Source organism: Entelurus aequoreus, linkage group LG05, assembly GCF_033978785.1.
Source record: "Entelurus aequoreus isolate RoL-2023_Sb linkage group LG05, RoL_Eaeq_v1.1, whole genome shotgun sequence".
Taxonomy (NCBI): Eukaryota; Metazoa; Chordata; class Actinopteri; order Syngnathiformes; family Syngnathidae; genus Entelurus; species Entelurus aequoreus.
Genome location: NC_084735.1, coordinates 77,416,798 through 77,431,797, shown reverse-complemented (window position 1 = coordinate 77,431,797; position 15,000 = coordinate 77,416,798). Strand labels below are relative to the sequence as shown.

Genomic DNA, 15,000 nt, shown 5'->3' with positions numbered 1-15,000 from the left:
TGTTTCTATATTGTTTTGTAAAGCAGGCTTCGCTACACATCTTAAAATAAATCCCAGCTAACTATCAATTAGATTCAAACCTGGGTGCTGTAAATTCGATAATATAGTTTTATTTTTCAGCAAATATGCTAACCTAGAATAATGTTGCTGTTAAAATGTGAGTGTAATGTTAGCTCACGTAGCTATTGTAATGTTTCTATATTGTTTTGTAAAGCAGGCTTCGCTACACATCTTAAAATAAAGCCCCGCTAACTATCAATTAGATTCAAACTTGGGTGCTGTAAGTTCGGTTATTTAGTTTTATTTTTCAGCAAGTATGCTAACCTGGAATGATGTTGCTGTTAAAATGTGAGTGTCATTTTAGCACTGTAGCTATTGTAATGTTTCTATATTGTTTTGGAAAGGAGGCTTCGCTACACATCTTAAAATAAATCCCCGCTAACTATCAATTAGATTCAAACTTGGGTGCTGTAAATTCGATAATATAGTTTTATTTTTCAGCAAATATGCTAACCTAGAATGATGTTGCTGCCAAAATGTGAGTGTAATGTCAGCACTGTAGCTATTGTAATGTTTCTACATTGTTTTGTAAAGCAGGCTTCGCTACACATCTTAAAACAAAGCCCTGCTAACTATCAATTAGATTCAAACTTGGGTGCTGTAAGTTCGATTATTTAGTCTTATTTTTCAGCAAGTATGCTAACCTAGAATGATGTTGCTGTTAAAATGTGAGTGTCATTTTAGCACTGTAGCTCACATAGCTATTGTAATGTTTCTATATTGTTTTGTAAAGCAGGCTTCGCTACACATCTTAAAATAAAGCCCCGCTAACTATCAATTAGATTCAAACTTGGGTGCTGTAAATTCGATTATATAGTTTTATTTTTCAGCAAATATGCTAACCTACAATGATGTTGCCGTTAAAATGTGAGTGTAACGTTAGCACTGTAGCTATTGTAATGTTTCTACATTGTTTTGTAAAGCAGGCTTCGCTACACATCTTAAAATAAAGCCCTGCTAACTATCAATTAGACTCAAACTTGGGTGCTGTAAGTTCGATTATTTAGTTTTATTTTTCAGCGAGTATGCTAACCTGGAATGATGTTGCTGTTAAAATGTGAGTGTCATTTTAGCACTGTAGCTCACGTAGCTACTGTAATGTTTCTATGTTGTTTTGGAAAGCAGGCTTTGCTACACATCTTAAAATAAAGCCCCGCTAACTATCAGTTAGACTCAAACTAACCTGGAATGATGTTGCTGTTAAAATGTGAGTGTAATGTTAGCATGTAGCTCGCATAGCTATGCTAAAGTTGCTAACGTTTGACTTCATTCGTTAATAGGGGGATTTTATATTTTTTTGCGATTATGCTAACCTGGCATAATGTTGCTGTTGAAATGTGACTCTAATGTTAGCATGTAGCTCACATAGCGAAGCTAGAGTTGCTAAAAATGTGTGTCCTCCCGTCTACCGCCTTGATTAACGTTACGTTGTTGTATGCGATATATAGAATCTAATACGTAGTGGAGTTACAGTTTATAAGTTAAAAGTGGCGACCCGCTGAGTTGGAAACACGTGTGGACGAACACGGCTCGTTAGCATTAAACCTGAAGACACACAAAACGGCGTGGTCCCAGTCGGGATTTTGTCCGATACACTATTAGATTGCGTAAGTGTACCTAATGAAGTGACCAATAGTGTACCAAAACGTTTTTGTTACGACACATTTTCCACTGGCGGAAGCAGGTACTACACTTGGTACCTTTTTTCTTTTTCTGGTGCCACTGCTTGTTGCTCATTGGTCGGTGGCAACATGATGGATACTCGACAAAACCTGCATGCTAACAACACAGTAGCATAGTCTCCATCTTGTCGGATAAAATCGATCCTAACACACGCTACGCGCCGTTTGTGAGCATGTTTTGTTCTGCGTTAAGACGCCATCGCCGCGGGGTGTTCCTTACTACTCCGGAAAAACCGTCCTGACCGTAAACCGAGGCGAGTACTATAAGAAAGAGACCGGAAAGTTCTACAATCCTCCGTCGAGTGCAAGACAAGAAAATAAACATTGAACTCTTTGCGATATTAGCATACATGCATATTCCCCATGGCTACATCCTTCACCGGAACCGCCTTCACGAGTCGTTGCTATAGCGATGAACTCCCAAGCCATGCTGTAATAAAGTTCCTTTCACTTGAGCCCTGTAGAGAGAGAGAAGGTCAGTGTACTTGAGGAGAGGGGCGAGCAGGACGCGATGGATGGAATGGATGCAGGCGTCCAATCGGGTCGGGCTCCGGTCTCCGGTCTCAGTCATTTAGTGAACCGGGTAACTCGTTGGTCAGCGTGTGCCAGCGCTCGATTTTCTTGTCCTTGTTCTTGAGGCAGTCGAACCAGTGTTTCAGCCTCTCTCCGTTGGCGTTGATGCCCAGAGACACACCACCTGAAGATGGGAAGACAATCATTGGAATCCAAAAAATCGGTTTCAGGACTGTGGCGGATTTAAAAAAAAAACCAAGATTAGTTCTAGGCTCCGGGCCAATTTGCCGCAGTGGAAACAAGTCGGTGACTATTGTGGAGAATGCATATAAATGTTTTAGAGTTATTTCTTTATTCAAAGTCATGTTTGAAGTAGCTAGTGTTTTTCCATTTGTACTCTTTCTATTTTTTTGTCCGCAAGTAAACTGTGTTACCTTGAAGTTGGAGAACTCCCTTATATCGTATCTGTAGTAGAACAATGAGCCTGTATTCCTTTCTGGAGAGGGTGTGGGCTGTTTGCGGATTCAAGAAGTAGTCCCTTTCCCTTTGAATGCCAGATCAACTAGAGCAGCCGATGCGAATGTATTAATTAAGTTGGTCTCCCAAAGCTTTGGAATAAACTAGAAAATATTCCAATTCTGTCTTGATGGTCCTTCTTACTCAGCATATATCTACTCAGTGGCCTAGTGGTTAGAGTGTCCGCCCTGAGATCGCCTAGTGGTTAGAGCAGGGGTGTCAAACTCATTTTAGATCGGGGGCCACATGGAGAAAAATCTACTCCCAAGTGGGCCGGACTAGTAAAATCACGGCACGATAACTTAAAAATAAAGACAATTCAGATTGTTTTCTTTGTTTAAAAATAGAACAAGCACATTCTGAAATTGTACAAATTATAATGTTGTTGTTGTTGTTTTTTTTTTACAATTACCTGTTGCGGTTAATAGTATATATACTTTATTTGTCGTTATTTATATTTTCTGAATAAATGTACATCAATCAACTCATTGGTGTTAATTTTCAATCTATCAAGATTAAAAAACTATATCAAAATCAAATTACAGTACGTTATTTATGTAGCTGGATCATTTTCCTCGACTGATGTACTAAAACATCATGTGGTTTGTTTTGTACATATGTAGCATCATCTACAAAGATACAAAGAATTGCTATTGCGACATCCAGTGGACACATTTAGAACAGCAGTTTCTTTCATTGAAAAATTTCAGGTTAATTTTTATACTTAGCAAATTCATCCCCCGGGCCAGATAAAACCTGTTCGCGGGCCTGATCCGGCCCTCGGGCCGTACCTTTGACACCCCTGGGTTAGAGTGTCCGCCCTGAGATCGGTAGGTCGTGAGTTCCAACCCCGGCCGAGTCATACCAAAGACTATAAAAATGGGACCCATTACCTCCCTGCTTGGCACTCAGCATCAAGGGTTGGAATTGGGGGTTAAATCACCAAAAATGATTCCCGGGCGTGACCACCACTGCTGCTCACTGCTCCCCTCACCTCCCAGGGGGTGATCAAGGGTGATGGGTCAAATGCAGAGAATAATATTGCCACACCTAGTGTGTGTGTGGCAATCATTGGTACTTTAACTTTAACTTAACTTATATGTCATTGAAAGAACTTGGGATTGACCAGTAACTTAGATTCCTTTGGAGGAAGAACTGGTCCGACGCAACACTATCCACTTACGGGAGCGAGTAGCTACTGTTAAAACCCCTCAGCTGGCGGACGCTATCGTCGCCAGCTACCCACAACACTTACCGATGAAATCGTTGGACTTCCCGAGGTCGTAATCCCACACCGTCACCTCCAGAGTCTTCTTGGTGAGGTCTGCATACTTGATGTCGTAGGAGAACTCCTGGACAGTAGAAGAGTAGAGGCCAACTTGAACCACAAGTGACAAGCTATTATACTCCTGAAGTCTACCCCTACAAATGTAGCTTACCACCACCAGGTGTGAATGAATGATGGGTTCCCACTTCTCTGTGAGCGCTTTGAGTATCTAATAATAGAAAAGCGGGGCACAAAATCTAATCCATTATTATTTTGTTATTATTTGAAGCAGGGGTATGCAAAGTGCGGGCCGCAGCTCATTCTAAAAAAAAACTATTACCATATTTTTCAGACTATAAGGCGCACTTAAAATCCTTTAATTTTTGCAAAAATCGACAGTGCACCTTATAACCCGGTGCGCCTGATGTACGGCATAATTCTGGTTGTGCTTACCGACCTCGAAGCAATTTTATTTGGTACATGGTGTAATGAGTGTGACCAGTAGATGGCAGTCATACATAAGAGATACGTGTATACTGCATGATGACGCCAGTAAACAACACCAAAACTTTAAGGGTTCCATTGAGAATATATACTGTATGTGTGTGTATATGTACAAACCCTGTTTCCATATGAGTTGGGAAATTGTGTTAGATGTAAATATAAACGGAATACAATGATTTGCAAATCCTTTTCAACCCATATTCAGTTGAATGCACTACAAAGACAACATATTTGATGTTCAAACTCATAAACTTTTATTTTTTTTTGCAAATAATAATTAACTTAGAATTTCATGGCTGCAACACTTGCCAAAGTAGTTGGGAAAGGGCATGTTCACCACTGTGTTACATGGCCTTTCCTTTTAACAACACTCAGTAAACGTTTGGGAACTGAGGAGACACATTTTTTAAGCGTCTCAGGTGGAATTCTTTCCCATTCTTGCTTGATGTACAGCTTAAGTTGTTCAACAGTCCGGGGGTCTCTGTTGTGGTATTTTAGGCTTCATAATGCACCACACATTTTCAATGGGAGACAGGTCTGGACTACAGGCAGGCCAGTCTAGTACCCGCACTCTTTTACTATGAAGCCACATTGATGTAACACGTGGCTTGGCATTGTCTTGCTGAAATAAGCAGGGGCGTCCATGGTAACGTTGCTTGGATGGCAACATATGTTGCTCCAAAACCTGTATGTACCTTTCAGCATTAATGGCGCCTTCACAGATGTGTAAGTTACCCATGTCTTGGGCACTAATACGCCCCCATACCATCACAGATGCTGGCTTTTCAACTTTTCACCTATAACAATCCGGATGGTTCTTTTCCTCTTTGGTCCGGAGGACACGACGTCAACAGTTTTCAAAAACAATTTGAAATGTGGACTCGTCAGACCACAGACCACTTTTCCACTTTGTATCAGTCCATCTTAGATGAGCTCAGGCCCAGCGAAGCCGACGGCGTTTCTGGGTGTTGTTGATAAACGGTTTTCGCCTTGCCTAGGAGAGTTTTAACTTGCACTTACAGATGTAGCGACCAACTGTAGTTACTGACAGTGGGTTTCTGAAGTGTTCCTGAGCCCATGTGGTGATATCCTTTACACACTGATGTCGCTTGTTGATGCAGTACAGCCTGAGGGATCGAAGGTCACGGGCTTAGCTGCTTACGTGCAGTGATTTCTCCAGATTCTCTGAACCCTTTGATGATATTACGGACCGTAGATGGTGAAATCCCTAAATTCCTTGCAATAGCTGGTTGAGAAAGGTTTTTCTTAAACTGTTCAACAATTTGCTCACACATTTGTTGACAAAGTGGTGACCCTCGCCCCATCCTTGTTTGTGAATGACTGAGCATTTCATGGAGTCTACTTTTATACCCAATCATGGCACCCACCTGTTCCCAATTTGCCTGTTCACCTGTGAGATGTTCCAAATTTCCAAAATGTTTGATGAGCATTCCTCAACTTTATCAGTATTTATTGCCACCTTTCCCAACTTCTTTGTCACGTGTTGCTGGTTAATGATTATTTGCAAAAAAAAAAAATGTTTATCAGTTTGAACATCAAATATGTTGTCTTTGTAGCATAGTCAACTGAATATGGGTTGAAAATGATTTGCAAATCATTGTATTCCGTTTATATTTACGTCTAACACAATCTCCCAACTCATATGGAAACGGGGTTTGTAATATTTTTCTACGCACAATCTAGCGACAAGCGATTACACCCCTAAAGGTAGAGTCTAGTACTACATAGGGATGATTATTGTACTGCAAGATGATTACTTATACATTTTATTCTCTAGGGCAAAAAAAGTATTAGTTGCGCTCTTGTGCTGTAAACCTTTAAAGCTCATGGGTACAACATACAATCAGTACCTTCATCTTCTTTAAAAGCAATTTGTTTTTCCCGGTGAAGTAGATTTAGCTCCCGATGAGGTCCTAAATGTACTTTGTAATAACAATACACGGTTTGTGTCGTGGCAATAGTGGCTCAGGGAACACAAGTCATGGAAAGATGGATGCAGATACTCTCAAAGTGCTGGTCAGTGTACTGCAAGTGTTAAAGTCCTCCGTGTTGGAACTCTTAAAGAGTGAATAATCAATACAGCTGGCATTCTTGCGTGTGTGTGTGCACATGCGTGTGTGTGTGTGTGGGTGTGTGGGTGTGTGTATCAATTTGCAACAGCGTTCATTCATCGGGGGTCTGCTTTGAAATCCCCGCCCTTAATATCAAAGTAGGCCCACATGTTTGTCTCTGATGGAAAGACCAAGAGGTGATGGAGGAATATAGATGGAAAAAAATGTCAAAGGAAATGTCAAGCCGCTGGCCTTTGAGCGTGTTTGGCCGAGGTTATCCAGCTCCCACCTGAAAATTGAAATGCCTTTCTTGCTGCAGAAATGTATTGGAAACACCATAAGTGTACATACATTTATTATGCTTTGGGTGGTGAAGTATAGCATTTTGTACTAAATGCTACTAGCGATGGGGCAGGGGGTAATTTGCCCCACCAGCTCCAACAAAGATGGCGCTATTTGATTTTATCCTTTTATATTTCATACATCTTAGAGCAGTACAATACACGTTAAAGGTCCCTTCACCACGTTGCAGATATTTCAAGCATTTTTCAAAGCATATACTATAATTTGTTGGTCCTAAAATGAAGCATTTTCAATCATAAAAACAGCTAAATAAACTATAAATACCAATAATACAGTAGTATTTGCCACTAGAAGAGACCGAATCTTTGGCACTTCACCTGCCGTCTCTGCATCCTGGGTACAGTTCGACCGATTATAGGCGCGGATATTTGGGTTTTGACGTATATCGGAAACTTCAACAACTACATCAGCAGATACAATACATACAAATATGATAGCAGTATTTAGTAACTAACTAACAAGTAAATATCGAAGTGAAGTAGGTAGTAATAACCACTGCACAAGCACCAGCTAATTTGCCCTGCATAAGAAGAGTTTCCTTTTTGCTGGAGCCCAATTACTTAAAAAAATAAATAATTTAAGAATAAAAAAAATACTCTCACTGTCAATAATTCTCCCAAATATGTTTTGATATCTGACAGGGCATGTCTCTGAGTTCTTGTGAGAATTTTTCTCCAGTTTACTTTTTACTGCGGTGCTCACGCGAAAAAATATTTGTTTTGTTCTTTGTGTGTATGTATGTGTGTGTGTGTGTATGTATGTATGTATGTATGCATGCATGTATGTATGTATGTATGTATGTATGTATGTATGTATGTATGTATGTATGTATGTATGTATATATATATATATATATATATATATATATATATATATATATATATATATATATATATATATATATATATATATATATATATATATATATATATATACATATATATATATAATTGTGTGTGTGTGTGTGTGTGTAGTATATATATAAATATGTATATAAATATGTATATATACATGTTTATATATATATGTATATGTATGTGTGTCAGTGTGTGTGTGTGTATGTATATATATATATATATATATATAGGTATGTGTCAGTGTGTGTATATATAATATATATCTAAATGTATCATATGTACACATATACTGTATATGTATAGGCTATATATGTGTATATTTATGTATAGGGTATATATATAGGCTATATATACATGTATCATATATGTACACACATATATATATATATATATATATACACTACCGTTCAAAAGTTTGGGGTCACATTGAAATGTCCTTATTTTTTAAGGAAAAGCACTGTACTTTTCAATGAAGATAACTTTAAACTAGTCTTAACTTTAAAGAAATACACTCTATACATTGCTAATGTGGTAAATGACTATTTTAGCTGCAAATGTCTGGTTTTTGGTGCAATATCTACATAGGTGTATAGAGGCCCATTTCCAGCAACTATCACTCCAGTGTTCTAATGGTACAATGTGTTTGCTCATTGGCTCAGAAGGCTAATTGATGATTAGAAAACCCTTGTGCAATCATGTTCACACATCTGAAAACAGTTTAGCTCGTTACAGAAGCTACAAAACTGACCTTCCTTTGAGCAGATTGAGTTTCTGGAGCATCACATTTGTGGGGTGAATTAAACGCTCAAAATGGCCAGAAAAAGAGAACTTTCATCTATTTAAATTCATCTGAATTTAAATATAGAATATGTATGTATGTATCAAATTGTTTTAGCCCTGAGTCAAAAAGTTTGCACACCCCTGTATTCAATCAATAAATTGCTGTAAAATTTAGTAGCTGGTGAGTTATTGTGATGTAGAGAAAATCCCATATTTTTTCAAAATTTCCCAAAAGATCGCCTATATTTTGAAATGCAAATGTGGATGTTCTTCTTAGACACACATAATAAAGGTGTATATAAAATCTCCTGATGTTTGTTGGTGCTAAATTAACCACTATAAACTTTGACTGCAAATTAATATCGCCTACAAATATTGGTTATCAGGCTCCTTGACTACTAATAATTGGTATCGGCCTTGAAAAAACATATTGGTAAATTGGATGGTTACGAAATAACCGTGGTTCTATGGTCAACACACCACCGTATGGGTCACTCTCTCCAAAGGAGTTTTTGGAGACAATGTAGAAAATGAATCACATTCACACCTCCTCCCTGCGGGCGCAATCAGCAACTGTACATACAGCTTTGCAATCGCATGTTCAGTCGCTTTTCTCCGACTGAGGCAGAACCAGCTTTCTGAATGACACTACAAGCTGGCGTGTTGACCTTTATTAATAGAAGCATGTTTACCTTCCACAACCATCCGTTCTATTTCATATCAGGTCAACACGCCACAGTATGGGTCAGCAGTGTACCAAATAAGGTCCAGCAGAAGAGGAAGTGAGGCTAAAAACCCTTAGAATAACAGTTCAGTTCAGAACATAGTTCATTGAGGAAAGCCTCAGGTTTTGATTAAACAGTCAAAAGCCAATGAAGGCCACCTGTTGTGAAATAAACAATTTTCAACTGAGAAAAGATCTCCTTTAACAGAACCTCCTTAATCAATGAAACACAACCACCAGGTGAATACCAACCCTGAAGTCACGGTCTCGCATGACAGGGACAGCACAGTTCACTGACCTTCCTCCAGAACAGCAGAAGCCATTGACGAAGCAACAGTTAGCCTGTAAAACCTTGCGAAGTTCCTGGAAGAGGCCCAAACAGCTGCCGCACAAATGTCCTCCAAGGAAAGCCCCCTTAAAGAGTGCCCAGGAGGCAGCCATCCCTCTGGTTGAGTGGGCGACCACGCCCCTAGATGGAGAGATTCCAGCACCATCATAGACCAGAGGCCTCGACAACCCAGCGGGCCAAACGTTGCTTGGAAAGAGATTGGCCCAGCTTAGCTTTCCCATAGATCACAAATAATTGATTGGTCTGTTTAACAGGGTGTGTGCGATCAATGTATACCCTCTGGGGCCGGACTGGACAGACTAAGTGCAACTGGGCTGCCTCTGCAGATTTATGGAGAGGAGGATAAAAAGGCTCCAGAACCAAGGGTCTCAACACAAAAGAGCAAGGGAACACCTTCAGTAAAAAAGATGGTTTAGGCAGGAGAGAGATGGCAGATCCTCCTAACCTCAGACAAGACGGATATACAGACATGTGTTCCAGCCCTTTCCTGCACACCACTAGCAAAACTGTTTCCATCTTCTAGCGTAAATCACCCTGGTAGAGGGAGCTCTGGCTGCCTGCAGGGTAGCCATATCAGTAGCATTTAAGCCTCAGGGTGGACCCCGTCTAGGAGCCAGACATGTAGTCTGTAAATCCCCAGGTTCTGGTACCTGAGCTCCCCTTGAGCCTGTGACAGCTTGTTCAGCCAGCAGCCTCTGCAAAGTTGCCATCTACGGCTGATGTGGGCAATCTGGGACCACAAGCAGAACCCTGGCCTCCATCATCCCCAACTTGGCCACAACACCTGGTATGAGGGGAAAGGGAGGAAATGCATAAAGCAGGCCCTGGGGCCACCGGCATGCAACAGCGTCCACCCCCAATGTTCCTACCCAACCCGCTATTGAGTACCACAGTGGGTGGTCTCCAGTGAGGCAAATAGGTTTACCTGGGCCTCTCCGAATGGAGACCCAATGGCTTCCACAATCTTTGGGTGAAGCCGCCATTCCCCTGGGCAGGAGATCTGCTGCTACGTTCACCTCCTCCAGCAAGTGGATAGATTTCAGGGACACATCCTGTGCATGAGCCAAGAGGAGGAGTTTGTGTGCCAGGTCGTGCAGGGACCATGACTGCAGACATCCTTCGTGGTTGATGTTGCCAACTACCGTTAAATTGTCGGTCTGAACGAACACGTGCTTCCCCTGAATCACGGGACGGAAGTACACCAAGGCCCGATACGCTCTCCAGTTCAAGCAGATTAATGTGAGCCCCCCCAGCATGCTTCTGAGGCGTCTGTAGGGACGGCCACCTTTCAACCCACTGGGGCCCATGGTTCACCATGCAATTGCTGGGAGACAAATCAAAGACACACGGATAGCATCCTCGAGGGGGCTTCCCTTGTGTCTGGCGAGCCAAAGGTGCCGCAGTTGCACATAAAGCAAACCCCAGGGGCAACACTTGGGAGGCTGCTGCCATGAGGTCCAACAGCCTCCGACCATGCTTCACTGTTATGTGTTTGCCCACATTTAAATGTGACAAGCTGTCCATCAGCACAGCTGTCCTCTTCAAGGTCAGGACGTCTCTCACTGAGGTTGAATCTATGACCAAACCCAGATACTCCACCGTCCTCGATGGAACAAGGCAACTATTCTCCCTGTTGAAGGCCAGTCCCCGGTCCTCAGTATGTTTCAACACAGTCGAGGTCTCGAGCCGGGCTTGTTCTGTTGAGGAGCAAACCAACCAATCGTCCAGGTAATTCACGATATGAATACCCTGGCAACAGAGAGGGGCTAGAGACACCTACATGCACTTTGTGAAGGTGTGGGACAGACCGAAACAGGAGGTTGGTGTGCTCGTATACAGTGCCTTGAAAGAAGAACCGGAGGTACTTCCTCTGGCCTCAGTGTACAGGAATGTAGAAGTATGCATCTCCCAGATCCACTGCAGTGAACCAATCCCTGTGCCTTATAGATAACAGAAGGCCCAACTGAAACTCTTTAGGTTCAAGATAGGATGGAGGCCTCTGTCCTTCTTTGGAACCAGGAAGTAGGTTGAATAAAACTCTTGGCGCATCTCGCTGGTGGGGACAGGCGTTATTGCCCCCTTCTGCAGAAGAGCCAAGACCTCTGCTACAAGGGACTGACAATCTGTCATACGAGGGTAGGAATAATTCCGGAAAACGGTGGTGGTCTGGTTTGGAACTGAAGTTTGTACCCTGACTCCAGTGTATTCAGTATCCAAGGGCAGCGAGTACACTGGTGCCAGTGAGCTTGAAGCCGGAGGCCGATAACCGTCAGGGACAGAAACGGTCGCCAGCCGACTGGGGTCTGGTGTCCCCTAAGATGGGAGGTCCTACTGCGACTCCCGTTGCGAAAGGAACGCCGGTGAGCCTGGCCACCCCTGACCTGGCTCCCTCGGGTGGCATGTTGCGATGCCCTGGAGGCACCCACGACCCCGGTACACATTTGAGGCTGGTACATCTCTCACAGAGCGCATAAGCTCCCTCGCCCTACGAGATTGCTCCATAATGCTGTCTCACAGGGTGGACCAAAAACCTCTCCTGGCACCATTGGAGCTCGATAGTTTCACATAATCATGTCTCAATCCGAAAACCAGAAAAAGAGACTAAACAGGCGATTGCACAGCTGTATATATAGGCTCTGATTGCAGGGCGTAGGAGTTAATGTGATTTATTTGCTACATTGTCTCCTGAAACAGCTCACCCTGGGAGAGAGTGACCCATATGATGGCGTGTTGACCTGATATGTAATAGAACTCTGATTTTGGGGTTTGAGACCCACACAGAACCTATGTATCAGTGGCTCAGCGGCCTTGTGGTTAGAGTGTCCGCCCTGAGATCGGTAGGTCGTGAGTTCAAACCCCGGACGAGTCATACCAAAGACTATAAAAAAGGGGTCCATTTCCTCCCTGCTTGGCACTCAGCATCAAGGGTTGGAATTGGGGGTGAGCGCGGCCACCGCTGCTGCTCACTGCTCCCCTCACCTCCCAGGGGGTGAACAAGGGGATGGGTCAAATGCAGAAGACACATTTCACCACACCTAGTGTGTGTGTGACAATCATTGGCACTTTAACTTTAACTTAAATAATGATAAATGGGTTATACTTGTATAGCGCTTTTCTACCTTCAAGGTACTCAAAGCGCTTTGACACTATTTCCACATTCACCCATTCACACACACATTCACACACTGATGTCAGGAGCTGCCATGCAAGGCGCTAACCAGCAGCCATCAGGAGCAAGGGTGAAGTGTCTTGCCCAAGGACACAACGGACGTGACTAGGATGGTAGAAGGTGGGGATTGAACCCCAGTAACCAGCAACCCTCCGATTGCTGGCACGGCCACTCTACCAACTTTGCCACGCCATCCAACTTGAATATTATGTTTGTTTTTTATGTTAATTTTGTTGATTTGCATCCAAAATAACTTTTGATTAGGTCCAAAACTTGCACCTAATCAAATTCATGTTTTAGTCAAATAATATAAAAATTGTTCCACCCAAATAAAGTCTGAAAAAAATGAAACCCCATGATTGGGTTGATGGTAAAAAAAAAAAGGTAATCTCTGTTAAAAACACACTACAGCCACAAGGAGGTCACCTGTTTAACATTCATAGTCCTGTTTTCCTTAATGTTGTTCTTTGTGTACGACACCACCACAAACTAAATGTTGCACCTTCTTGACCGGCTTGTGAAAAACCGGGACAAATCCTCACCCTGGCAGCCGTACAAGCTTTTACTAGTTGTGTAGCACATAAACACATCCGGTTAAAGACTGGCAAAATTGCTCTTTTTTTCATTTATTGTTGCGAGCGCGGCGAGCTCTGGGCACAGTCGCTGCTGGGCGCCTCTCTACCTCATTGAACTCTGGATTGAGCGTCTTCTTCTTCACAGCCGTCTTGTGCTTTGACTTTTTGTTCTCGTCAGGCTTCAGGTACCTGCAGGACAGAAAGGAGGGGGAATTTAATGTAATCATGGTTCGAAGCAAAGGTCGCCTGCTGGGGAATCCGAGGCGTTCATAACCTCTCTGTGAGTGGACATAAAGGTGCGAATGTGTGTCAATCACGGTTTTGACTGTTCCTCCCGCACAAGGTGTCACGGAAACATAAAAGTAGCCAACTAACTAACAAAGAAGCTACGTTTGTTTTGTTTTTTACTTTTCTCAATTTCAATCACTACATTTTCTTTTTGCTTTTGTTTAATACGTTCGGGTCTACTTTCGTCAATGAACCAGGAAGTAGAATGCTAACGTTCTCACAATCAACATTGTTTTTTCTTTTTGGATGAAAAATAGTATGTTCCAGTTGTCTTGCGTCATCTTCTAAGAACCAGGAAGTAGCCTGCTAACGTACAAATTAACAATAAATATATTTATTTGTAATGGTTTAAACTTGGTGAAGAATGCAATATTAATAATAATATTACTAACAATATTAATAACAACAATAATAATAATGATGATGAATTATAAAGTTATAAATATTCTGTATGTAAAAAAATAATAAGAAAGATTGTTATTTATAACAATTAGAATGTACTTTGTTATTACAATATTCATTCTGATATCATTAATAGTGTAACATTTTTACGCTGAAAAAAACATGACACTGATGGAACCTTATTGATAAATGAGACAGAATCTGTCATCTATAACAATTGTACCCAAACTTTTATTTTTCCGGTGACGTAGATTCCCTTATCTGCTGTACATATTTATTTTACAAAAGAGAAGTGTGGGATACTTCTCTTATAGCCTTATTTGTATTTGACTTTATTAAATGTTTGAGTTTGAGTTTTGAGTTTATTTCGAACATGCAAGCATACAACATGATACATCACAATTTCCAGTTTCTTTTCAACATGTTCGAAAAGGAGTAGGAAGAAGCAGAGCTTATTTAATCCTACCCCCTTTCTTTACATAACGGTTGCAAAACTTTTTGTTCACTTCCTGTTCACAATTTTTTCACAATAAACTCCATAAGTAATCACAATAAAAATAAATAAATAAATAATAGTAAGAATTTAATAATAATAATTGGTGAAGTAAGTCATATTTCATATGATGAGATAAGTAAGATTACTTTAAGAATGAATGAATGGATGGATGAAATAAATTGAGAATGTTTGTCATGGTTCTTCTTCTTTGTACTTTGTAAACACTTTAAGTTTGAAGAGTTTCTTGAAGTGTATCATATTAGTACATTGTTTGATTGCTTTGCTTAATCCATTCCATAATTTAATTCCACATACTGATATACTGAAGGTCTTAAGTGTTGTACGTGCGTACAAATGTTTTAAATTACGTTTTTCTCTAAGAT

General features: G+C 41.2%; 1 protein-coding gene across 1 annotated transcript in view; it reads right to left on the bottom strand.

Moving 5' to 3' along the window:
- Nucleotides 1-15,000, bottom strand: part of doc2b (double C2-like domains, beta) — a 302,553-nt gene that overhangs the window by 1,197 nt on the left and 286,356 nt on the right. The window contains 3 exon segments of the mRNA XM_062048951.1: nt 1-2,439; nt 4,027-4,123; nt 13,539-13,620. The exon segment at nt 1-2,439 is cut by the window's left edge and continues 1,197 nt beyond it. Coding sequence (XP_061904935.1) covers nt 2,306-2,439; nt 4,027-4,123; nt 13,539-13,620 — 313 coding nt within the window. The 3' untranslated portion in view covers nt 1-2,305.